This window comes from Scyliorhinus canicula, chromosome 12 (assembly GCF_902713615.1).
Source record: "Scyliorhinus canicula chromosome 12, sScyCan1.1, whole genome shotgun sequence".
Taxonomy (NCBI): domain Eukaryota; kingdom Metazoa; phylum Chordata; class Chondrichthyes; order Carcharhiniformes; family Scyliorhinidae; genus Scyliorhinus; species Scyliorhinus canicula.
This window is the reverse complement of record NC_052157.1, coordinates 129,473,400-129,498,900: the sequence shown is the minus strand read 5'-3', so window position 1 is coordinate 129,498,900 and position 25,501 is coordinate 129,473,400. Positions and strand designations below refer to the sequence as shown.

At 46.6% G+C, this 25,501-nt stretch overlaps 1 protein-coding gene across 1 annotated transcript in view; it reads right to left on the bottom strand.

Annotated features, from left to right (window-relative positions):
• LOC119974328 (cytosolic arginine sensor for mTORC1 subunit 2-like) overlaps positions 1-25,501 on the bottom strand; it is a 218,934-nt gene that overhangs the window by 85,177 nt on the left and 108,256 nt on the right. The window contains 1 exon segment of the mRNA XM_038813099.1: positions 25,172-25,242. Coding sequence (XP_038669027.1) covers positions 25,172-25,242 — 71 coding nt within the window.

Below are 25,501 nucleotides of genomic sequence, written 5' to 3'. Positions count from 1 at the left end.
GGCTAACACTGTTAGGGGGGCAACCGCTGTGGAAAACCTGGAGCATGACATCTGCGTTTTAAGTGGAGGTGTCCACGGCGTGGCCCAGTTCACCTAGCGCCACACACACAGTGGTTGAATTGCATCCGTGAAGCTACCCCTTTCCAGTGATACTTCCTATGCTAATGTTCCAGATGGATATTTCAGTGCAGTCAAGTTTATCATATTCTTGGTGGCGAAAAATAGAAAGTGTTGTCCGTTGGCCTGGGAAGCCAAGAAAATAAATAGATGAAAGCAAATTACTGCGGATGCTGGAATCTGAAACGAAAGGGAAAATGCTGGAAAATCTCAGCAAGTCTGGCAGCATCTGTAGGGAGAGAAAAGAGCTGAAGTAAAGGTTTGACAAAGAGTCATCGGACTCGAAACGTTGGCTCTTTTCTCTCCCTACAGATGCTACCAGACTTGCTGAGGTTTTCCAGCATTTTCCCTTTCGAAGAAAATAAATAGGCTGCTTTTAGCTGCAAAGGCACTGGCACTCATAGAAGGGATAGATATGGGGTTGCTTCATCTAACATTCTAAACAAATTCTCGTCCGAGGGGCATTCTGAGAAAAGGTTGCCCGCAGAATGGTGTCAGGATAACTATTCTCTTTGGGATAATGTTCATTCAACAAAGAATGTCACAGAATGCCACTCAACACAGAATATTGAGGATAGACCTCAGTAGCATTAAGGAAATGTTGCAAAGAAAATACATTTCTAAACTAAAATGGGTCGATGCAAGTCACAAATTTGTTTTACAGAGAGAAATTCTTGCTCTGAGAAATTATTGTAAATCTGAGCCTTGTGCTATAATGAGTTCTAAGAATGTTGGAAAACCATTCTATCTTTGATTGCTTTGTATGTTAAGTATATTTAAGAATGCTATAAAGTTCTATTGTTTAAAGAAAGGAAGGGGAATATTTAACTGGTTTGTTGATTATGTTGGTAAAGATAGATTGCTGATGGACATTGATTACCTATTGGGATGACAGATAAAGAGAGTCAGCTGGAGCACTGGGGTAGGAGGCAGAGATCTGTACGGTTGTATCCTGTGAATAAACTTTCTCTCAAGGAAATGAATTGTGTCTCGTTTCGTTCTTCACCATCTGGATTGGATCCACTTGACAGCTGGGAGACTGCCAGGGTTTGCCTTGCTTTTGCCCCATGTGGGCACAATGCCCGCAGAGGCAGGAAGTGGTCCTAGTTGGCCAAGTTTCCTGCTGCTGGCAATATGGTATGGCAGCCGGAAGACATCAGGCTCCCCCGCCGTCCCTCTGCTATGCTGCCAGTCCTCACACCTACTTCTAGTAGGCTGGGAAAACTCTGCCCATTAAATGAACAGTGAGACTCACATAGCGTTTTACCTCTGTGGGTGTGATATCCGATGTGTTTTGTAGCTCTTGTCTCCCATGTGTTTTGTGCAGTACATAAAAGCATCAAGTGTGTTCCCAAATAGAAGAAGAAATTTTTCTAGCCAGCGCTTTTCTTTTCTCTGTCATATAATTTTTTTTTTAAAGTAACCCAATTCATTTTTTTTCAATAAGGTGCAATTTAGCGTAGCCAATCCACCTACCCTGCACATCTTTTTGGATTGTGGGGGTGAGATCAAGCAGACATGGGGAGAATGTGTAAACTCCACACGGACAGTGACCCGCGGCTGGGATTGATCCCGAGTCCTCGCTGCCGTCGGGCAGCTGTGCTAATCACTGTGCCCCCCCCCCCCATTTAGTCCACTTATGCATATTTATTGATAGTCGATGCCGCAGAAATGGTTCAATGCTATCATTAGACTAGATAGACAAGAGCTACTTACAAATCATAATAAATCGTTTTTTACTCATTAATTACATGTTTACTTTGCGATAAAGTTTTTAGGCCCTGTACTTCCATTTCTGGCATTTAGCCAACAATCTTAAGGCCAATATTCTTCCTCCATCCCTGATGCTTCATATATGCCTGGGTCAATCTGTTGCCATAGCCTGCAACAACCAACACAGGCCCATCCATTACATGGCAATGGCAACCAGTTTCTGGACCTTCTGGCCTCTCTCCGCAGACAGAAACCAGAAGGAGTCATACGAACAAACAAATTAGTAGCAGGAGTAGGTCATCGGCCCCTCGAGCTGTCTCCGCCATTCAATAAGATCACGGCTGATCTGATTGTGGCTTCAACTCCACTTTCCTGACTACCCCCCGATACCCTTTGACTCCCTTGTCAATCAAGAATCTACCTAACAGCCTTAAAAATATCAAATCAACCTGCTTCCATTGCTCTCCAGAGAAGACAACTTTCACAGACTAACGACCCTTTGAGAGAAAATAATTCTTATCTCTGTCTTAAACAGGAGACCCCTTATTTTCAAACGGTGTCTAGACTCTCTCATAGGGGGAAACATTCTCTCAGCATCTGCCCTGTCAAGAGCCCTCAGAATATTATATGTTTTAAGAAGATTGCCGTTCATTCTTCTAAAATCCAATGGATACAGGCCTAAACCATCTAACCTTTCCTCATTAGATGTTAAGCAATTACGCACCCCTCCGCCCTCCTATCCCTCTACTGGTGTGGATCATGCATCTGCAGTGGATGCCGGATGCCAAATAATCAACTTCCAAAAAAGATCCTCTTCTCCCTACTTAAGGATGCCGCCCGATCTCAAGGAGGTCTGTGAAAATGTTTTAAGGATACTCTGAGGTCCTCATTGAAAAGGGGACAAATAGACATCAGTGTGGTGGCCGGTGGGGGTGCAACTTGCCATCAACCGTACCTTACTGTGGTGACGCTTCATCCAACAAGCGACAGCAGTCAGAAAGATCGACTGTACATACTCTGTACAGCTGTGGGGAAGCAACAAAAGCATAAGAAGAGCCCGTCCCCAACCCAATTTTTGTCCTCTTTGCCCAAAGATCTGGCTTTGCTGAGTCACCCGAGGACACACCTGGCAGACACCATCCTCGAGAGACTGACAAAGACGGCAAAACGCTGTTTCATTCACCAGCAATGTAGTCAACACTGTCAAGGTAACAGTGGAGGGGGAATACATTGGAGAGAAAGGATATGAATTAGGAAAACAAATGTGGTTTAAAGAATTTATATTTGTATTGGTAAACATTAGAAATAAGGTATAGTTTTAAGTGGGTTTAATTTAATGTTTTTGTCCCTAGAAGGGTAAAACCTACAATGCGCTTCATGGTGGACTAAAATGTTTGTATGTCTGGGAGTGGATTAAGTTCTAACTGTGATTCTATGGTGCCGAGAGAGGGCTGCGGTGTGAAAAATAAATAGAACTAGCAGCTGATGCTTAACAACTGGGGCCTTGTAATCTATAGAAGCTTTTTAATTATAGATTAGCTCATTTGTTTTCAGTTGGAGATAGGTAGTGAAAGAGATGGCAGCTCGCACAGCTCTACTAGAGGCAGTTGGTTTCGAAGGTTAGACAGGGAACATCTCTCAGCTTTGCCAGAGGAAAAGCCGTACCATTGAGTAATGGTTAAGAAAACAAGTGCAGGGATCTGAAGAGCAGCTAGTTAAGGAAGCTAGAAAATTAAGAAGTTTTCAAGGTGTTTGAGAGAACTGTTCAGTAAAGGCAACAGCTGAGAAGAAGGCTGAGACGCCAAAAGATATCTGAAGCGATTTTCAGTTGTGTGTGATTTTACTACAGCCTGTGGAACGTGATTTGAAATAACTATGGAAATCAGTGGCTAGCTCTCGGAGTTTGTGTAAAAGCAATTATGACAAAGAAAACCAAAAAGAGAGTGGTGTAAAATCCTGGACTGGATTCGTTGGTAAAAGTGGAGCGGAAGTTTGGATTAATCATTTGTAAAACCTGGACTGGATTTTGAAATTCAAACCGCTAAGGGAAAGCATTGTGATTATGAAAAATGTGTGTTTTTGGGAGTAGATTTTGGAAACTCTCATGTGACAATCATGTGGGGGTGGGGGGTTACTGGGCAGAAAACCACAGAAACCAGTTTGGGTTCAGATTGGAATGTGTGTATTTGACAACAGTCAGCATGCGTGCTTAAAAGGGACTTACAGCTTAAGATGTACTTTGTAATCTGTGTAAATCTTTAAATCTATTCATATTTGTGATGTTAAGGGGGGAGTAAAGGAATATTGATTGAGAATCCAATTTTTCCATGTATAATAAATGGTTTTTTTTCTTGTTGTGAAACTAGTTAGCGGTCCAGTGACTCTGTTCCTCCACATTTTATTTTATAAAAAGTAACATTTGTGATCTTCCTGTCCAGTCATAACATCAACTGGGATTGTAACATGTGTTATATAATTAAACTTTTAACATTAGCAACTGATATGCTGCACCTTCAGTTTGTTTGTTTGTTTGAAAGTTCAGCATTAAGATACATTTCCTTTCTTTTCTCTTTTTTTAAAATTTTATAAATTTTGAGAACATTTTTCCAATTAAGGGGCAATTTAGTGTGACCAATCCACCTACTCTGCACATCTTTGGGTTGTGGGGGCGAAACCCACGCAAACATGGGGAGAATGTCCAAACTCCACACGGAAATTGACCCAGAGCCGGGATCGAACCTGGGACCTCAGCGCCGTGAGGCTGCAGTGCTACCACTGCGCCACCGTGCTGCCCTAAGATTCATTTCCTTTCTGTAATACAATCACCTTCTTTGGCGTATCCATGACAGTGCAATAATTGTTGAGACATTTTAGCGCATCTTTCTCAAATAACCTTGAAAAATGCTGGTTCTCATATTCCTCTCCTCACTGCCAAAGTAACACTTAATTCCCCAAACGCTACTCAGAGGCAATAGGGAGCTGATCCCTTACATCTATTCTGCCCTTGCATTGCTGGATGTTGCCTGGTTATACCAGACAACGATGGTGAGGGGGTGAGTTCGTCCCAGCCCTCCTACCTCAGGCTCCTCCATCGGCAACAACTCAGTGCCCAGTTGGAGGAGTGCCTGCAGAAGCTGGTTTTGGCCTTGAATATGCCACCGTTCAGGCAGGCGGCAAGGCCAGGGGAGCCCCAGAAACCCTTCCCTCCAACAGCAGGTAGAAGGCCCAAGGTTTACACTCAGGGAGAGAGGTGGATCTGTGCTCTGGATGAATAAAAACAAGCATAGCTTGTGGAAAGATCTTCGACACAGTTTCTCTGAACATGTTTGGTGGGACTGCCATCCACGGCACAAGCTTTTGGCAACTGACTGTATTTTTTAGGTGTTCATCATCTGCATTCCTTGAGCCCCACATCTGACTCCCAATACATTTAGGAACACTTGGGGCCGAAACAGCTACATAGCACTTTGGGGCACTACAGCTGGGCAAGGGGAGGAGGAGGGGCGGGGGTAAGAAATATCAATATTTCTGTCGGTACCAATATGATGAGCAAGCAACAAGTGGTCAGTCCTTTCCAGATCCAGTCTGTATGCAGCTACTAAAAGGTGTACTGGTGGGCCGTGAGTTGACTTGGCTCCTGAGTTTTCTCTCCCCCATGAGGGAAGCACCTCATTCCAGTCCGTTGACCTGGGAAAGTGGAAGTCCATCATCCTGACAATGTGCATTGGCCTCCAATGTTTGAATGTCTCAGATTATTTGATGCACATTTCCTTACAGACTGCCTATTCTCTCCTCCTATCCTGAATACCCTGTCAAACACTGGGTAGAGAATGACACGACAGGTAGGAGGGGCGTTTTTCTCTCACAGGGTTGTGCAACTTTGGATCTCTCTGCCTCAGAAGTTGGTGGATGCGGGGTGACAGAGTATTTTGAAGGCGGAGGTAGGTAGATTCTTGTTGGGCAAAGGAGTCAAAGGTTATCAGGCGGTGGATAGGAATCATAGAATCCCTACAGTGCAGAAGAAGGCCATTCAGCCCATCGAGTCTGCCCCCATCTAACCTTTGGACACTATGTGGCAATTTAACACGGCCAATCTACCTAAGTTGCACATCTTTGGACTGTGGGAGGAAACTGGAGAACCCGGAGGAAACCCGAAGGAAACCCGAATGTGGAATTCGAAACACAGACAGACCATCCATAGCCATTAACTTCTTGAATGACGGAACAGGTCTGAGAGGCAGAATGGCCTATTTCTCCATATGGTTATATCAGCACCTTGCTATTGGGACTCAGTGACCATGTACAGTGATCGATGCAATTTGACTGTAAAGCGTACAACCACAGGATTCACAGAGCCTCAACGTCTTCTAAGCGACTCCATGGCGATATCATCACCTCCAGGTTTCCTATAGAGACAGTTATCGGAGCTCCTTCAACATCACTGCATAAAACGTACTGGAACTGTCTACCTGACACCACTATGGGAGCGCAATCGCTGCAAGAATTGAAGAGACTTAGATCTCCCAAGGACAGTAGGACCACACCATCAATGCCACTTCGCCTGCATCACTCACATCCCGTGAAAAATGTATTCTTCTTAATCAAAACAGTCAACTCTTGTGATGGATGTGCACTTTATGAGCTCAGAACCTTGTTCCGTTTAACAAGAATCATTCACCGTTGGTGCACAAGTGATATTGTTTATTGAGCTCACTGAAGTAGAAGTACTGGCTGTGTGTCACTTACTCTGGTGATGTGAGTGGTCTTTTAGTCACTGCTGACCTCCATTTTAGAAAGCTTGGCTTCAGATATTTCTGGCACCATTAACTATATATCCAGAGCCACTTCCAGAAAAACACTGGTTCGATCTCAAAAACAATCCTATGCGTTAACAACATCTAACTGCAGTATATAATGGCCAGCACGTCTGTGAAGTGACAATCACAGTTGGATTGCTACTCTGCTTTTTTTTACTTACCTTAGTCAGGAACTGCACATTTCATGCTTGACCTTTAAAATTGGACCTAGTCAGGGAGTTGAGGACGTTAGTCAGAGGAGGGTGGGAGGGGAGTCAGGGGGGTGCTAGGAGGGGGGTTCAATATAGTAGTTGAGGGGGGGGGGTCTCTGAATGGTAATTGGATGTTAGTCTGGAGTGGGTAGGATAACTGCGGGGGGGCGGTCAAAAGTGTTGTCGGAAGTGCGAGGGGTAATGGGGTGGGGTGGGTGGGCAGATTTTGGAAATGTGGGGCGTAGTCGGGAGACCCAGTAGGGCAGTAAGGAGTTTAATTGAGGGGTCCAGTGGAGGGTGTCAGGGGATCACTAGTATAGTTACCCAGGAGTTTTAATTCTTCAAACTTTTCCTGGGTAATTATTCCCGCAAAACAGCCAGAATCAGTTGAAGTTTGCAACTTAAATCAGAGTGCACTTTGGGGTATGTCCCGCATACAACCCCCCCTCCCCGGGAACCAAAGTTCTAGGCCATATTTCAAACTGACATCCTGGGCAAAACAATACAGCGATTATAGGGCTGTATAGTGACATTTGATAATAGATGTGTAATTCTCAAACTTTTACTGTGGTTGGCAAATCTCTTGACAAGTGCAGTAACCGCAAAAGGTTCTATTTGTTCAGCTGTCTTCTGTCACTGGTATTGCCAATATTGTGCAGCAAAAACTCCGTGATCAGCAGCAGTGAGAAGGGCCCTGTGTCTGGCATGCAGTTTGGCACCTTGACATTAAAAAAGGAACAAAAAAAAATCAGAGATGAAGCAAGAATATTGGGCGAAATACTCCCACCGGGAGACTACGGGCGGAATTCTCCGCTCCCGCGAAAAATCGGGAAGGCCGTCGTGAACTCAGCCGAGTTTCACGACGGCCTCGGAGGCCGCTCCACTCACCTTATTCACCCCCACCCGGGGGGCTAGGAGCGGCACGCCGTAACTCTCGGCTGCCGGGCCTTGACGCTGGCCCCAACCCGCGCATGCGCGTCTGACGTCATGACGGCTGATGGCTCCAACCCGCGCATGCGCGGTTGCCGTCTTCCCCACCGCTGCCCCGCAAGACGTGGCGGCTTGATCTTGCGGGGCGGCGGAGGGGAAAGAGTGCGTCGCTTTGAGACGCTGGCCCGACGATTGGTGGGCACCGATCGCGGGCCAGTCCCCTCCCGAGCACGGCCGTGGTGCTCACTCCCCTCTCCGTCCCCACAAGCTTCAAACCAGCTTTTGGCGCCATGTTCACGACGGCAGCGACCAGGTGTGGTTGCCGCCGTCATGAACCGGTCGGGAACGGCAGGCCGCTCAGCCCATCCGGGTCAGAGAATCGCCGGGTGCCGTGAAAAACGGCGAGCGGCGATTCTTCCGAGCCGGGGGGGAATCGCGGGGGATGCCAGGGGGGCGTGTCATGATTCACCCGGCCCTCCCGCAATTCTCCCACCCGGCGTGGGGAGCAGAGAATCGGGCCCTAAATGCGCGATTCTCCGCTCCCCACGCCGGGTGGGAGAATCGCGGGAGGGCCGCTCTGAGGGCGGGAGGACCGTTTTTCCCAGCGACTCTCGGCCCGGATGGGCCAAGCGGCCTGACGACCCCAACACTTGGTCGCTGCAGGCGTGAACAGCGCACGAAAGGTGAGTTTGGGGGCCTGTGGGGATTGAGCACCACGGCCGTGCTCGGGAGGGGACTGGCCCGCGATCGGTGCCCACCGATCTTCGGGCCGGCGCCTCCAAGAGACGCACTCTTTCCCCTCCGCCACCCCGCAAGGTCAAGCCGCCACGTCCTGCGGGGCAGCGGAGAGGAAAACGGAAACCGCGCATGCGCAGGTTGGCCGGCTCCAACCCGCGCATGCGCGGTTGCCGTCTTCCCCTCCGCTGCCCCGCAAGACATGGAGGATTGATCTTGCGGGGCGGCGGAGGAAAAGAGTGCGTCCTTTAGAGACACCGGCCCGCCGATTGGTGGGCACTGATCGTGGGCCAGACCCCTACTGAGCGCCCCCCCGGTGCTCGATCCTCCCTCCCCCCCCCCCACAGAGCGCACGCGCAGCGTTCGTGCGCTGTTCACGCCGGCAGTGACCAGGTGTGGTTGGCGCCGGCGTGAACCCGTTGGATTGGGCAGGCTGCTCGGCCCATTCGGGCCGGAGAATCACCGCTTGACCGTTAGAAACGGCGAGTGGCGATTCTCTGAGGGGCCTGTCGTGAAACGCGGCACACCGTTTTGGGTGGGGGGTGGGGTGGGGGGGGGGGGGTGGGGGGGGGGGGGGGGGTGGGGTGGGAGAATCTCTTGCGGGTGCCAGGGCGGCGTGGCGGGAATCGCCCGGCACTCCCGCAATTCTCCCACACGGCGTGGGGGTCGGAGAATTGCGCCCATTGTAGTTAATTAAACGGACATTTTTAATTCCTTCTGAAGATGCTGATTTTTCGTGAGAGTAACTTCTTTGGTGAGGACGAGCCCTTAACTACCTCATTCATCCGGCTATATTTTATAGGAACATAGATAGGAACATAGGAATTAGGAGCAGAAGTAGGCAATTCAGCCATTCGAGCCAGTGCCGCCATTCAATCAGATCATGGCTAATCTCTTCTTGGTCTCAAATCCACCTTCCCACCTGCTCTCCATATCCCATTTTTATCAGAAACATACCATTTAATGACTCAGATTCCACCGCACTGCGGGGCAGTGAGTTCCACAAATTCACCACCCTCTGCGAGAAGTAGTTCCTCCTCATCTCAGTTCTAAATCTACCGCCTCTCAACCTGTATCAGTCACCTGTCATTCTAGATTGCCCTACAAGGAGGAACATTTGGTCTACATTTACTTTATCAATCCCTTTTAGAATTTTATATACCTCGATCAGATCCCCTCTCATGCTTCTGAACTCCAGTGAGTATGAGACAAAACTGTTTAATCTCTCCTCATTCGTCAACCCTTTCAACCCCGGAATCAATCTGGTGAACCTCCTCTGAACTGCCTCCAATGCCACCACATCCTTCCTCAAATAAGGAGACCAAAACTAGACACAATACTCCAGATGTGGTCTCATCAATACATAATACAATCGCAACAACACTTCTCTACTTTTATATTCCAGTCCTTTTGCAATAAATGCAAACATTTCATTTGTCTCTTTAATTACATGCTGTATCTGCATACCGACTTTCTGAGATTCATGAACAAAGATACCCAGATCCCTCTGTCCGGACGCATTTTCAATCTACTTTCAATTTAGATAATAACTTGCTTTTCTATTTATTCAGCCATTAAACTCCATCGGCCAAATTTTGGCCCAATCTCCTAGTCTACCTATATCCGTCTGTAGAATCTTGATCTCCTCTTCACTGCCAGCTTTCCCACCTATTTTAGTATCATCTGCAAATTTTGCTATGTTACACTCTGTCCCTCCTTGCAGATCATTTATATAGATTGTAAACCGTCGAGGTCCAAGGACTAACCCCTGCGGCACCCCGCGAGTTACAGTTCGCCAGCCAGTGAAGGACCCATTTATCCCAAATCTCTGCTTTCTGTCAGTCAGCCAATCCTCAGTCCAATCTTGTACTCTACCCCCAATCCCCTCTGATCCCTTTTATGATCAGTCTTTTATGTGGCACCTTGTCAAATACTTCTGGAAGTCTAGATATACCACATCCACAGGTTTCCCATTATCCATCATGCGTCCTTAAGGAACTCAAACAAGTTTGTCAAGCTTGACTTATCCTTCATATGCAGAAGTAACACAGGGGTTGGGCTATTTGAGTAGGAAGAGCATTGTAGCTAAGAGCATGAAGGCCAGTTCCAGTTTTATATTGAACAGATGTCCAACCTTTCCAGCAAAAGTTGTAAGATGGGCCCACGGGTGGACATTCCAGCTGATCTGCTTTTTCCTGGACCAGAGCATCATTTAGCATGAATTTGGGGGCCCCACTCCTTGCATTAGGTAGCATGACAAAGACCAGAATCCGGCCTGACCTGGACAGCTCAGTATCACACTGGGTGGCAACCTTATCAACTAAAACATCAAAGATTGCAGGGGTGCTGTAACATTATAAAGTTGAAACCAGTTCTCCCTCCATTTGCTGTGCTCTCACGTACAGGCAACTTGACATTTAGGAAACCAACAATGCCACAGACCAACAGAATTCCAAACCTGTTTTCACTTGAAACTGTTAGTGTCTGGGGAGCCGCTTCATAGCCTGTATCATAATGGGGGTCACGTAAAACACAGGGGCATCTATCTGGGCTATATAAAATGGTACCACACAAATGCTACTCTCCCTAAACAAGCAGCATTTAAACTAGAAGTGGAAAAGTTTCCTTAAAATACGGTATAGTTTGCAACACTACTAAGCAACATACTTTACAGTACCACTCTATATTCCCATTGGGTCTTCTGTGATGTAGAACAGGCCTCACGTTGGCCATTTGCCAACGTATCATTCACAGAAACAGTTCTTGGTTTCAGTGATGAGATGAATGTTTTTACTGGCTAATAATCTGGCAAAAGTCACTGTGTCACAGCGCATATGTATTTAGTCTACTGACCAATAGATTTCAAATCCTTATATTAAAGCCCCTTTCCACGAGAATCATGTTAATTGAAATCAAACCACATTCAACAAAATGAAAAGATAATGGGACAAAGAGCAGAATTTAAAGCAGTGTTATTTTCAATATTTCCAAATGTCAAGTTTTCTGTACTGAATTTTAAGTGATCACCTTTACATTTTGTTGGGGATAGCAATCTAGGTTCTCGCGCAGAAGGTCGTTGAGCTACAGAGTACAGTAGCACAGCAAGAAGCATACCACCATGCTTTAGTGTGGCGTGAACCTTGCCAAAACTGGCAGGTCAACATGGCCTTCGCTGTTCTTTAAACAGCGATTCGGGGGATACACTTGAACACCGCGGGTTTGCTGGTTTACAATTTTTTTTCTCCCTCTCTTCGTGAAAAGTGCCTTACGCTTGAGTTATTCCCGGTGTCCTGTTCAATATTTATCCCTCAACCAGCTCCACAAAAACAGATTATCTGGGGCGGGATTCTGCCCTACCCGTCGGGGCGGGGGTTCCCGGCGTAGCGGAGTGGCGCCAACCACTCCGGCGTCGGGCCTCCCCAAAGGTGCCCGACTCACGCCAACCGGCGTCGGGGCTGGCCGAAAGGCCTTCGCCGGTCGGCGTGAGTCCGCTCATGCGCCGGAGCGTCAGCGGCCGCTGACGTCACCACTGGCGCATGCCCGGTGGAGGGGGTCTCTTCCGCCTCCGCCATGGTGGAGGTCGTGGCGGCAGCTGAAGAAAAAGAGTGCCTCCACGGCACTGGCCCACCCGCCGATCGGTAGGCCCCAAACGCGGGCCAGGCCTCCGTGGGGGCACCCCCCGGGGTCCAATTGCCCCACGCCCCCCCCCCCCCCCCCAGGACCCTGGGGCACGCTCCCGCAGGCACAGAGGTGGCTTAAACCATGTCGGTGGGAGAGGCCTGACAGCGGCGGGACTTCGGCCCATCGTGGGTCGGAGAATCGCCACGGGGGGCCCGCCGGCCAGCGGGGCCCGATTCCCGCCCCCGCCGATTCCCAGGTGGCGGAGAAGGGGGCGGGATTTACGAAGGCCCCGGGCGATTCCGCGACCCTGCGGTGGGTCGGAGAATTCCGCCCCTGGTCTTTACTTCATTGCTACTTGTGGGAGCCTGCTGTGTGCAAATTGGCTGCCATGTTTCCTACAGTGCAACAGTGACTACACATCAAAAATATTGGCTGTGATTGGGAAATCCTTTTAAAAAAAATAAATTTAGAGTACCCAATTATTTTTTTCCAATTAAGAGGCAATTTAGCGTGATCAATCCACCTATCCTGCACATCTTTGGGTTGTGAGGGTGAAACCCACGCAAACACGGGGAGAATGTGCAAACTCCACCCAGACAGTGACCCAGAGCCGGGATCAAACCTGGGACCTCGGCGCCGTGAGACTGCAGCGCTAACCACTGCGCCACTGTGCTGCCCTTTGATTGGGAAATCCTGATGCTGTGACAGGCATGGAGAAATGATTGTTTGTTCTCATCTTTTAAATTAAAATCTAGAATTAATTGTACAGTAATTGTAAACTTCACCTATGGACTGTATGTTTAGGCCTATTACTGCTGCACCACTTTTTGTAAAGCCTTTCTTCAAGTTCTTCCACGTTCATTGTGACTGGATCAAAATAATACAGCAGCAAAAAAGACAAATACAGCAATCTTTCTGAAATGTTGTTTTTTAAATTCTCCACGTCAATTCTGATTCACAATGAATGTTCAATTAATATTCACAAAGCGTAACTTTGTGGGATGATGAAAGTTTACGAAGTGCTGTTTTAAACATGTTGCCCAATGTTTTATGAAGTGTGAATGAAAACAATTTCTGATGAAGCCAAAACAATTCTTCAATCCTTAGGAGGCTTGACATATACCCGGTATATTTTTCCCAGTGTGGAAAACCACCTCTAGTGCCTGAACTAGCCTCCCCGCTTCTTTCCAACTGCAGCAGGGGCTGATTATCATCTCGCCGTACCTTCTGCACACCATGGGTTTCACAACTCTGTTCCAAAACTGTTTGTATTCTGACCTAAATTCATGGGTTCAAAAATAAATCTGGTCCAGTGCACTGCTTCAAATGCAGTGCTTCTCTTCTGCACTTTCAGATCATAGGTAGAACCAAATGTTTTTACATTTTTCTTCATGAGGAAGCTCAATTATTTAAAAGAAAAATATTTTTTTCCTCAGCCTCCCTTGAATGACTCCACCCTCCCAACTCTCCTGTGCACCCCCTGGCAACGAGACACTTTGGCTGCTGATTTGAAATAAACAGAACAGCTTCCTTGCTCAAGATGTGCATGGCATTTCAAAATAAGTCAGACTGTAATTTGCCAGAACTTGACTCGTGAACTCCAGACCTAAGCCCATTGCTTCTATATCCTTTGGCTCCTTCTACCCGGTCCCTGAGCTTTCCAGCCACTCAGTTGTGTCACGTTTCATTTGTCTACACTAGAGTACGTTGCCCTTCCAATCTCTGCCCATCATACACCAAGGCTTCCCATGTGGCTGTCCATATTTAAAGCCCCTTTGAACAAGCCCACAATTGCCCTCTGTGCCTCTATTGCTCTGGCCGATATTTATCCTTCAACCAACATCAACGATGTTGATCATCAACATCAAAGGGCGTTATGGTGGGACAGTGGCCAGCACTGCTGCTTCACAGCACCAGGGACCTGGTTCTCCCCAGACACGTTCTCCCCATGTCTGTATGGGTTTTCCGGTTTACTCCCACAGTCCAAAAACGTGGTTAGGTGGGTTGGTCCTTAATTGTCCAAAAGGTTAAGTGGGGTTACGGGGATAGGATTGCGGGGGGAGGAGGGGGGGGGCCTAGGTGTGGTGCCCTTTCCGTGGGTCGGTGCAGACTTGATGAGCCGAATGGCCACCTTCCACATTGTAGCGATTCTATGAATGAAACTGATTAATTAGTCATTTATCTAATCGCAGTTTATGGAACCGAGATGTGCGCGTACAAGTTGTCACTTTTCCTTAAGAACATTAGAACGAGGAGCAGGAGTGGGCAATTCAGCCCCTCGAGCCCACTCCACCATTCAATACGATCATGGCTGATCTCCGTATTTGCACCTGACTACACTTCGTAAGTACTTCATTGACTGTAATGAATGTTGGGATGTCTAGAGATTGTCAACAGCACTGTACACTATGGCACTTAAAGAACCTCAATTCGGATTTTTGTAAATCTGTAAATAAAAGCTGGCATCAGTTAAATTGACCATGAGGCTGTCAGATCATTGTAAAACCCAACTGGTTGACTTCAGTCCTTTGAGGAAGTAAAGCTGCCATTCTCACTGTGTCGCATCTAAATATTACTTAAGTTCTACTCAAGGCAGTTAAGTCTTTAAGTGCTCTCTAAAGTGGCCAGGCAAGCCACTTTTGTATTAAACCTCTAAAAAAAAGATGGTTCACCATCATTTCCTCAGGGCAACTAAGAACGGACAACAAATGCCCGCCATGCCAATGATCTCCACATCAAGAGAATGAATCAAAAATAAATAGACTCGAAGGGATCGCAGTGGCAAGCCAGAAATTCCCACCCAAAATCAGTGTCCTCCTGATTGCTCTCCAAATTGTTTGTTGCAATGATTCCCGCTGTAAGTGGGAGTAGAAAATCCTGGCCAAAGTCTTTCTCCTTTTGACTGACATTCTCCAAAGGACCCACTGAGGGGGTCTGTCAGTGCCATCTTAGCAGCAGGGGTTCAATCACACCATCCTCCTTCCCAGTTAGCATGCCAGCTGGGTACAAATCCCACTCACCCACCCTGAGCTCTACCAATGATTCAATCACCAGCGCACTCTGCTCTTCATTCCAGAATGTCTGCATATTTATGAACAAGGCCCATGTCATTAATTATGTGAGTATGGAGGCGTGTGCTGATACTTTGGCTTTGATTTAAACTTGGCTCAAGGTTGAAGACACCTTGTCCCTCTTGAAGTCTCCCCACTACCATCCCTGGTGAGCTTATTATGATGTTTGGGAGGCCATTATCCCAGTTTGCACCTTGGTCCCTCCTACTTTTTTAAGCACTTTTTCCTTAAAATTGTCATTGTTCTTCACCCCCAAATTCCTTTTTTTTTAATGTATTTTATTACAAATATGTATCAAAACAGGTTACAGTGGATAACACCCCGGGAAATATACTTCCCAGCAATCAACTATACTGTCTGTACAGATTTTCCCCCTTTTTCACCCAATCCCGCGACGATCAGCCCCTCATACACGGTCACAAACATCCCCCACTTTTCCTCAAACCCCCCTGAAGAGCCCCTTAACTCATACTTTATCTTCTCTAACCGCAGGAAGTCGTACAGGTCACCCAACCAAACTGCTACCTCCGGTGGCGATGCCGACCGCCACTCCAGCAAAATTTGCCGCCGTGCAATCAGAGAGGCGAAGGCCACGACATCGGCATTCCTCCTCTCCATGAGCTCCGGCTCCTCTGAAACCCCAAATATTGTGACCAAAGGGTCCGGGTGCATCTCCTCCTCCACAGTCCTGGCTAAGTAAGAAGTCTTACAACACCAGGTTAAAGTCCAACGGCTTTGTTTCGAATCACTAGCTTTCGGAGCACTGCTCCTTCCTCAGGATTCACCTGAAACCCAAAGTCTTCAAAACCCAAAACTTCCCAAAACCTCAAACAAGTATTGCCACTCCACCCGATCAAATGCCTTCTTTGCATCCATGGACAGAACCACCTCCGGTACCAGAGCTCCTGACGGATTCACCACCACATTCAACAGCCGCCTTATATTACTCTTCATCCCCAATTTCCGACCTAAGTTTATCTCCTACGTGCTTCCACTGTTCCTCCCTCAGGCTCGATACTGAGGGACTCCTCATCCTCAGTGAGTTCACTAGGTCCACTTGCCTCTATCCTCAGAATTCAATGTCTTCCCTCACATTCTCCTTCCATATAAACTCTCGTCCTGCCTCGACCATCTCCCATGTCCCCCATATTTCTATAGTTCTGATCGCTGAGAAGAGTCTATCCAGCCTCTTCCCTTCCTTGTATCCTTACCACACTCCCACTGTTTCCCAGGATTTGATAACAGCTAGAAATGTCATTCCAAAACAGCAGAGTGTTCACCTCACCAACTGCATCATAGCTCCTCATTTGTAATGGAGCCAACCATGACTCTCTCCATGATTTTTCTCCCATCTGTCTACTTGCGTGTGTTGATAATGAAAAGCAATAACGGACTGTAAAGGGCATGCAGGAATGAGGTCAGGTGAAGTGTTTCTTGGAAATAAATCACAGAATTGACTCTGACGATGGTGGGATGATATTGTATTTCAGGGCTGTTGCTGGTGAAGTGCATTAATTCAGTGTCGAGGCAGAGTAAGGACACGGCGGGGTCATGAACTCTTCCCTTATGATCTGCCGCTTCTGCAGCTCATGAATAAAAAGATGTGCCTCAGTCACCAAGGACACCATAGTCTGTTTGCTCCTTAACACAAGTGAAAAGGGATGTGTTACTCTACAAGGAAAGCAGTTACAATTTCTCCCCTGCCCGCCTGCACAATTATACGTAGAATGCATATAACTTGTACAATCCAATCTGTACATTGATAAAGTGGAAACAACAACAAGAATCAAGAGAGAGGTGAAGGAAAGAAAAGAGCTGAAAGCTAAACGGTTGGGTTAGCATCATAGAAATTTACAGCACAGATGGATGCAGGCCATTTGAATGAAAAAATGAAATGAAAATCGCTTATTGTCACCAGTAGGCTTCAAAGGAAGTTACTGTGAAAAGCCCCTAGTCGCCACATTCCGGCGCCTGTTCAGGAAGGCTGTTACGGGAATTGAACCGTGCTGCTGGCCTGCTTGGTCTGCTTCCAAAGCCAGCGATTTAGCCCTGTGCTAAACAGCCCCCATTGTGCTCATGCTGGCCGACAAGTAGCTACCCAGCCGAACCCCAACTGATGTCCAGCTCTTTGTTCATCACTTTGTAGGTTATTCCATTTCAACTGCGTATCCAAGTACTTCTTAAATGTTGTTCGGGTTTATTTCTCTACCACCCTTTCAGACAGTGAGTTCCAGGTGCCCGCTATCCCCCCTAGTGAAAAAAAGGTCCCTTCAAATTCCTTTGAAACCTCCTCTTACCTTAAATCTATGCACCCCCACTCCTCCTTCCCCCCCCCCCCCCCCCCCCCCTCCTCCTGGTTATGGACTCGTCAACCAAGGGGAACCAAGATGAGAAGTAATTACAATTTTAGGTAGCATTTCAGAGTTTCAGCCGATCTGTGGGACACAGGAGAGCACTGACAACCCCCAACACCCACGGTTACAGGCCACAGGAGAACGTAAAGTAGATGAGCAACCCATGGACTCGGCTCTCTCATCATCTCACCTCTCAATGTCTCAACCAGAGGTAAAAGTTGATGCATGCTCCTCACAACGAAGAGAACAATTTATTGCATTGTAAAAGGTTTTTACGTTGGCTGCAACAGCCATTTATGTTTACTATCAGCAGTGTCGTCTTTCATGAGGGTAGGGGTTACGGTCAATAATAAATCTATGCAAAATAGGTGATGACTTATAAATGGCGGTTCACTGATAACATAACTGTGGAGTCGAGCCACGCTTGTGAGCTGTATTGTCTGATTTCACTCTGTGGCTTACCTTTCAGTAAATTATTGCAGTTATTTGTTTTTGCCACACAACAATTATATTTAGTGAATTTATTTGAATGCAAATTGGTTCTCTGCAGAATAATGCAGTTGTGCAAACAAATATTCTTGACAAGGCTTGGAAACTGTTCTCATCAGGTGACATGAATGGAAGCTGTGTGTGTTGATATACATGGAGATAGGTCTTCATGTTGACATATTTGTGGTGGAAAGGGAGTTGTTGATAGAATGATTAATATTGTGGTGACGTGCGGTAGTCAGTCTCCTCTTGTGGTGTGACATTAATGTGTCCTGTTGGCAACAATTGGTTGTCTTCTTTCTCTTCATATGCTGATGCTGTTCCACTTCTTGATTCCCTTGCTGCCCATGGAGGAAGCTTTCATCTTACACATGTCTTTGCAAGACTGTTGGCTTCCATGCATACAGTACCCCATGACAATAGCTCCTCTATATTGGAAAATGGTCAATTCGATCCAAGTACCTGGTGCACCCCTTCAAGTTGCTAATGGTGTGCCAGTGGTTCTGCCTTCTGCAGAATAAATGGAGTGTGTTATATTGCAGAGATTGGATAGGTTGGGGTTATTTTCCTTGGAACAAAGAAGACTGAGGGTTGACTTAACCGAGGTGTTCAAAATTATGAGGGGAAGAGATAGGATGAACAGGATAAAACTGTTTCCCTTGATGGAGAATTCTAGAACCGGGGACATCGATTCAGGATTAGTGGCAGAAGGTGTAGAGGGGACATGAGGAAAAACCTTGTAGCAGAGGGTAGTGGGAGTCTGGAATTTGCTGCCCGAGTTAGTGGTGGAAGCAAAGACCCTCAACTCTTTTAAAAGATACCTGGAGCTGCACCTTAAGTGCTGTAAGATACAGGGCTATGGACCGAGTGCAGGAAGGTGGGATTAGAAAGGGCACCTGGGTGTCCTACGGCTGACACGGACAAGATGGGCCGAATGGTTTCCTTCTGTGCTGTAACTTTTCTCTGATTCTATGATTGGTAACCAGTTGGTGTCCGAGGTAGGTGCATGCTGTCACCTGCCATCACTACAGAGGATGATCCTGATCTCCAAGGATTTGTCTTCTAAAGTCAGAGTGCTGGCAGGGATGACAGCTTTAGAATGAGGGTATTGAGACAGCTCCCAGGAGACTGAGTATATTCATTGGCATAATGGTGCACTCGTTCCAACTGAACCGCACATTGAAAAGAAAATGCAGCCCTTTCCTATTAACATACATAAAGGTGTTCATCATGGAAGCCCATAGTTTTGTGGTACAATTAGTGATCCTGGAACCTGAGTCAGGATTGAGGCTATCATGGAAACCCATAGTTTTGTGGTACAATTAGTGATCCTGGAACCTGAGTCAGGATTGAGGCTAGCGTCAGAGATCAGGAGGGGCACCTGGAGTCACGGGGGTGTTAGGAATCTCAGGGTTGGGTGTTGGGAGACTGTGAGTCAGGCCAGTCGTGAGCCCAACAGGAGTGCCTTTAATATGGCTTAGCAAGAGTACTGTGGGTTTTAACAGCTGTGGTCTCTTCTTTCCCATCACCTCTCTCCTCTCTCAACACCTCACTGACGGCCATCTCAGCAGCCCCAGTCAATGAGCAGCAAAGTGGCAATCTGCCCCTGGAGGCCCAACTGGACTCTGCAGCTCAATGGATTTATTTAGCTGAGACCCAAGAACCAATTTTGGCCATGCCTCCGTGGTCTATCTTTCAGTATTTCCGCTCACTGCACACAAAATTCAGACATGAGAATGACTAATCTAAAGTTAGTAGCCCTTTACGTTATCATGCCATGCTTTTTGATGTTGGTTTTCTTCCTTTATGCCTTCATTCTTGTCTTCAGAATAGGTCATAAGACTTGAGTGTCTACCGGGTAATTCCCAACTCAAGAGATTTCTTCATAAAGGTTCCTCCGAACTCTTCTCAACTCTCACTGTCACCCACGTTCTCCTATTTGTGTCACTAATCCTCATTATCTTTGAGGTGGCTACTACGGGATCGCCCGGACACTTTTCCTCATGGCCAACATATGGGAGTCAGCTCCCATAGGACAACCCTGCACTTCCTATGAAGTAAAGCAAAACTTTATGTTCAATCTAATCTGTGCTAACATATCCCAAAAGAACAGTAGATCCAGTTATTTCTTCATGATTTTCACTCAATGCCGAAGCTGAAGTGTTGGCTAGTGTAGACTTGAGAGATAAACAGACACTTCCAACACTGATGAAGGTTCAACTCAATTTTATTAACTATTTCTAACTAACTAACACACGATGACCGAGGGTCTAAATGATGCTAACTTAAACTAGAGACCTAAGCCTTGTCCGAACCAGTTGATTCTCTCAGCACATGTCGTGAGTCTGTGCTGGGCTGGATGAGTTCCTGTTACACTCAGAGGCAGCACCCAGAATGAGCGGGAAACCTGGTGCCCTCTGCCTTTATAGTGATTGGCTGCGGTGTTTGTGCATGTTGATTGGTCCCTGTGTGTGTCCATCAGTGTGTGTCTGCACCATGATCTACTGGTGTATATTATGACAGAAGCCACTTCAGCAGATAATAAATATCAATTCTCCCAAACTAAGCTGCCAAATGGGTTTGTTCACAAACCATTTACAGAAAAGAATCTGCTCAACGCTCAGTTTAAACAAAATTGAACTGGTTCAGCAAAAGGTTAAAAAGACATACCACAGATTTTATTTTTGAGGGGGAACGTTTAGAAAAAGCAGCTGGAGAAATCTTTTAGAGAATAGAGGTACCAAACTGATTATTCTAGAATTTACACAAAAAGCTTTTCTCACGCAGTCGCCTCTTGCTGCAATTAACTCAAATTAACTGGTATATTAAAAGTGTCCTATTCTGATGATAAAGACAAGTAACTTATATTATCAAGGTTAAAGATACACAGGTCAAGAGCATTGATTAAGCGCCTTTAACATTTATAAAGAAAGACTGGGATTTCTGTGACCGGTGGGAACCATTGGGGCTGGAGCGCGTCATTCCCCCCCCCCCCCCCCCCCCCACCCCCGGGAATAATATTTTGTCTCAGTTACAGTACCCCTACCAGGGGCTGTCATCCCTTTCTCAGTTTTGTTTAATTTACATACATACATACAATTTACAGTGCAGAAGGAGGCCATTCGGCCCATCGAGCCCGCACCGGCTCCTGGAAAGAGCACCCCACCCAAAGTTAACACCTCCACCCTATCCCCATAACCCAGCAACCCCACCCAACACTAAGGGCAATTTTGGACACTAAGGGCAATTTATCATGGCCAATCCACCTAACCTGCACATCTTTGGACTGTGGGAGGAAACCGGAGCACCCGGAGGAAACCCACGCACATACGGGGAGGATGTGCAGACTCCGCACAGACAGTGACCCAAGCCAGAATCGAACCTAGGACCCTGGAGCTGTGAAGCGATTGTGCTATCCACAATGCTACCGTGCTGCCCATTGGGGCTGGAGCGCGTCACCCCCCCCCCCTCCCTCCCCGGGAATAATATTTTGTCACAGTTACAGTACCCCTACCAGTACCCCTACCCCTATACATCAATGTATTGATATTTGTTTTAAAAGAGTATAAGACTGGGACTTCCTCATCATCACCCCTAGGAACGTTATTTGAATTTGATTTTGTAAGTCTCCTTTGAAGTTTGCTCGTTTTGTTATCGTGACCCACCCAGGCTGTCACGTCCTCCCGTTTTTTTGCTTAATTTACTAATTCTTTTACTTTTTATGTATTGATTTTTGCTTTTATCAAAAGAGCACATAAATAGGAGCTAACCCTGACTATTAGTTTATTTGTTTTATTTTTAAAGAGATTATGAAGAAAGACTTCTGGAACACTGAGGGAGAGAGCACACATTTCTTCTGTTGCATTCTGCAAATAACGTCAGTATCAAGTAAAGGATTGGCATTTGGCTTCTTACTTTGCCATCTGGCTTCAGGAGGATTTAACAGCAGCATGGTGGCACAGTGGTTAGCACTGCTGTCTAACACCGCCAGAGACCGGGATTCAATGCTGGCCTTCGTGACTGTGAGGAACATAGAACATACAATGCAGAAGGAGACCATTCGGCCTATCGAGTCTGCACCGATCCACTTAAGCACTCACTTCCACCCTATCCCCGTAACCCAATAACACCATGTAACCTTTTTGTGGACATTAAGGGCAATTTGTTAGCATGGCCTAACCTGCACGTCTTTGGACTGTAGGAGGAAACTGGAGCACCCGGAGGAAACCCACGCAGACACGGGGAGAACGTGCAGACTCCGCACAGACAGTGACCCAGTGGGGAATCGAACCCGGGACCCTGGCGCTGTGAAGCTACAGTGCTATCCATTGTGCTACCATGCTGCACTTTCTCCCTGTGTCTGCGTGGGTTTCCTCTGAGTGCTCCGGTTTAGAGTCATAGAATTTACAGTGCAGAAGGAGGCCATTTGGCCCATCGAGTCTGCACCGGCTCTTGGAAAGAGCACCCTACCCAAGGTCAACACCTCCACCCTATCCCCATAACCCAGTAACCCCACCCAACACTAAGGGCAATTTTGGACACTAAGGGCAATTTATCATGGCCAATCCACCTAACCTGCACATCTTTGGACTGTGGGAGAAAACCGGAGCACCCGGAGGAAACCCACGCACACACGGGGAGAACGTGCAGACTCTGCACAGACAGGGACCCAAGCCGGGAATCGAACCTGGACCCTGGAGCTGTGAAGCAATTGTGCTAACCACAATGCTACTGTGCTGCCCCACCCATTGTCCAAAGATGTGCAGGTTAAGTGGAGTTATGGGGATAAGGCAGGAGAGTGGGCCGAGGTAGGGTGCTCTTTCAGAGGGCTGGTATAGACCCGATGGCCATATGGCCGCCTTTTGCACTGTAGGGATTCTATGGATCTTGTACCATAAATATAGCTACATTTTCGAGAAGACAACCTGTGGAATCAAAGTATTGCACTCAAACACTGAATAGCAAGTCCTAAAAAGATACACTCGTGTTTTTTAAATCTTATGGTTGAAGGATTTCTTTTCAAATTAATTAGTAATCACTATTACTATACTATAATGCAACAAATACTCAGAATATCAACATTTTGCATGTGGAGACTGTTTTGCTAATGCTTTTAAGGAGACAAGTAGATGGTTGCAGGTATCAGTGAGATTGGTGTGATGGTTTCTCACTGCAGTCTGCCTTGGTGTGATGATTGCCAATGATATTTATAAATTGTTCTATGTAAAAGCTAACATTTCCTGTTTTTAAGGGAATAATGGATGGAGTTGCAGAATGCAATCACCCCCCCCCCCCCCCCAACCTCCCCAACACCTGTAATTGCATGTGAAAGACCATGAGACATGGAAGCAGAAGTAGGCCATTCGGCCCATCGAGTCCTCTATGCCATTCAATGGAATCATGATTGATCTGACATGATAATCCTTTATTAAAAACCCTTCCCGCCTTATCCCCATACCTCTTGATTCCCTTACTGATTAAAAATCTGTCTATCTCAGCCTTGAACACGCTTAACGCATCTAAAACACTCTGTGGTAAAGAATTCCACAGATTCACCACCCTCTAAGCGAAGAAATTCCTCCTCCTCTGCCTTAAATGTGGCATCCGTACATTCACTTCCCTTGTCCAAGTCATTAATATATTTTGTAAATAAGTGTGGCCCCAGCACTGAATTCACCGCACTCCACTAGTTACAGGTTGTCATCCTGAAAATGCCCCTCTCATCCCGACTCTGTCTTCTATCAGTTAGTCAATCCTCTATCCATGCTAATATACTACCACAACACCATGGGTTCTTACCTCATTAAGTAGCCTTTTGTGCAGTACCTTATCGACGCTATTTGCTAATCCAAGTATTATTCTGAATTTGTGAATTGAGCCTGGCTTATTGAGCACAGAAGGGCTGGTTTAGCTCAGTGGGCCAGGCAGTTTGTTTGTGATTTGAGAATTCAGAATTCTCCCTCTGTACCTGAACAGGCGCCGGAATGTGGTGACTAGGGGTTTTTCACAATAACGTCATTGCAGTGTTGATGTAAGCCTACTTGTGGCAATAAAGCCTATTTATTTATCCTGTAAAACGTTTGATGATTTGTTCTAGGACAATGCAATTTTTGGCATTAGCTTAATTGAGAATGGTTGGATCTGAATGAATTGAAATTCAGTTTCTACTTCCTGTTCCGACATTAATCTGATTGGTTGAGGAGATAGATAGTTGCGTACCCTGTTCACCCAGGTCCCAGATGCTGTTTCCCTCACTGCAATGTTATCGGCTGGCACTTTAGCAAATCGCGACGCAATAAACTTAAAAATCTAAAACAGCTCTGCTGCAGTGAAATCTGGGCCACTGTAATCACATCTAGCGTCTAACAAGGCTCCGCACCACAATGGAGCTCACTTTCAGAAAGAATACTCCGATAGAATCAAGGAATTCAGTCCTGCACAGTTTTTCTCAAAAGCCTTGTAAGGTCATTTACCCTGATTACAAGTTAGATCCTGGTCCACCATTAAAAGTTAGTAAGAGCACAGCAGGGGAAATGTGAAAACGGGCGGCACGGTGGCACAGTGGTTAGCACTGCTGCCTCACAGCACCAGCGACCCGGGTTCGATTCCAAGTCTTGGGTGACTGTCTGTGTGGAGTTTGCAATTTCTTCTCGTGTCTTTGTGGTTTCCTCCGGTTTCCTCCCACTGTCCAAAGATGTGCAGGTTAGGTGGATTTGCGATGCTAAAATTGCCCCTCAGTGTCCAAAGTGTTCCTGCACTGTCCCCATATCCCTTGACATCTTTAATATCAGGAAATCTATCCATCTCTGTCTTGAATGAACTCAATGACGGAGCCTTCATAGCCCAACAGCTGAGTGAATAAATTCCTCATCTCAGTCATGAATGGTCTACCCCTTATACTGAGACTGTGTCCCCTAATTTTAGACCCACCAGCCACATATTAAGTAATCACTGAGAACAGCTGAACTTTCCGGACATATACAAATCTGTATTAATTCAGGACATGGAAACTGCCATTAAAAAGCCATTTCTGGCAGACATCAATATTTTACAAGGTTCACATATCAATTAATTCTTCAACAATCACTCCTATTGAAGAATGTAAACAATGCAGCTGTGAAGAAGGTTCTCACCCTTAAAGCCCTCTTCATCCACGATAATGGTGTAGTCTTCAGGAGTCTCTGTTAGGCTGAAGAATTTGCACCTTTTGAACGAAACAAAAAGTTAAAAGAAAACCATTAGTTTGGGATACAGCGTCGGGGGTCTTCACAAGATTGGTAAGTTCTCAGTCATAAATTGAAGCAAGGGCTGAACATCTCATTAAAATTAAAGACAATGGGCGGGATTCTCCAACCCTTCGCGCCGGAATTGTGCCTGGCGCTGGGGGGGGGGGGGGGGGGAGACGAGACGGCGCTTCCATGATTCTCCGCGGGCCCACCAGTCCCTCACGCACGGTCGACGCA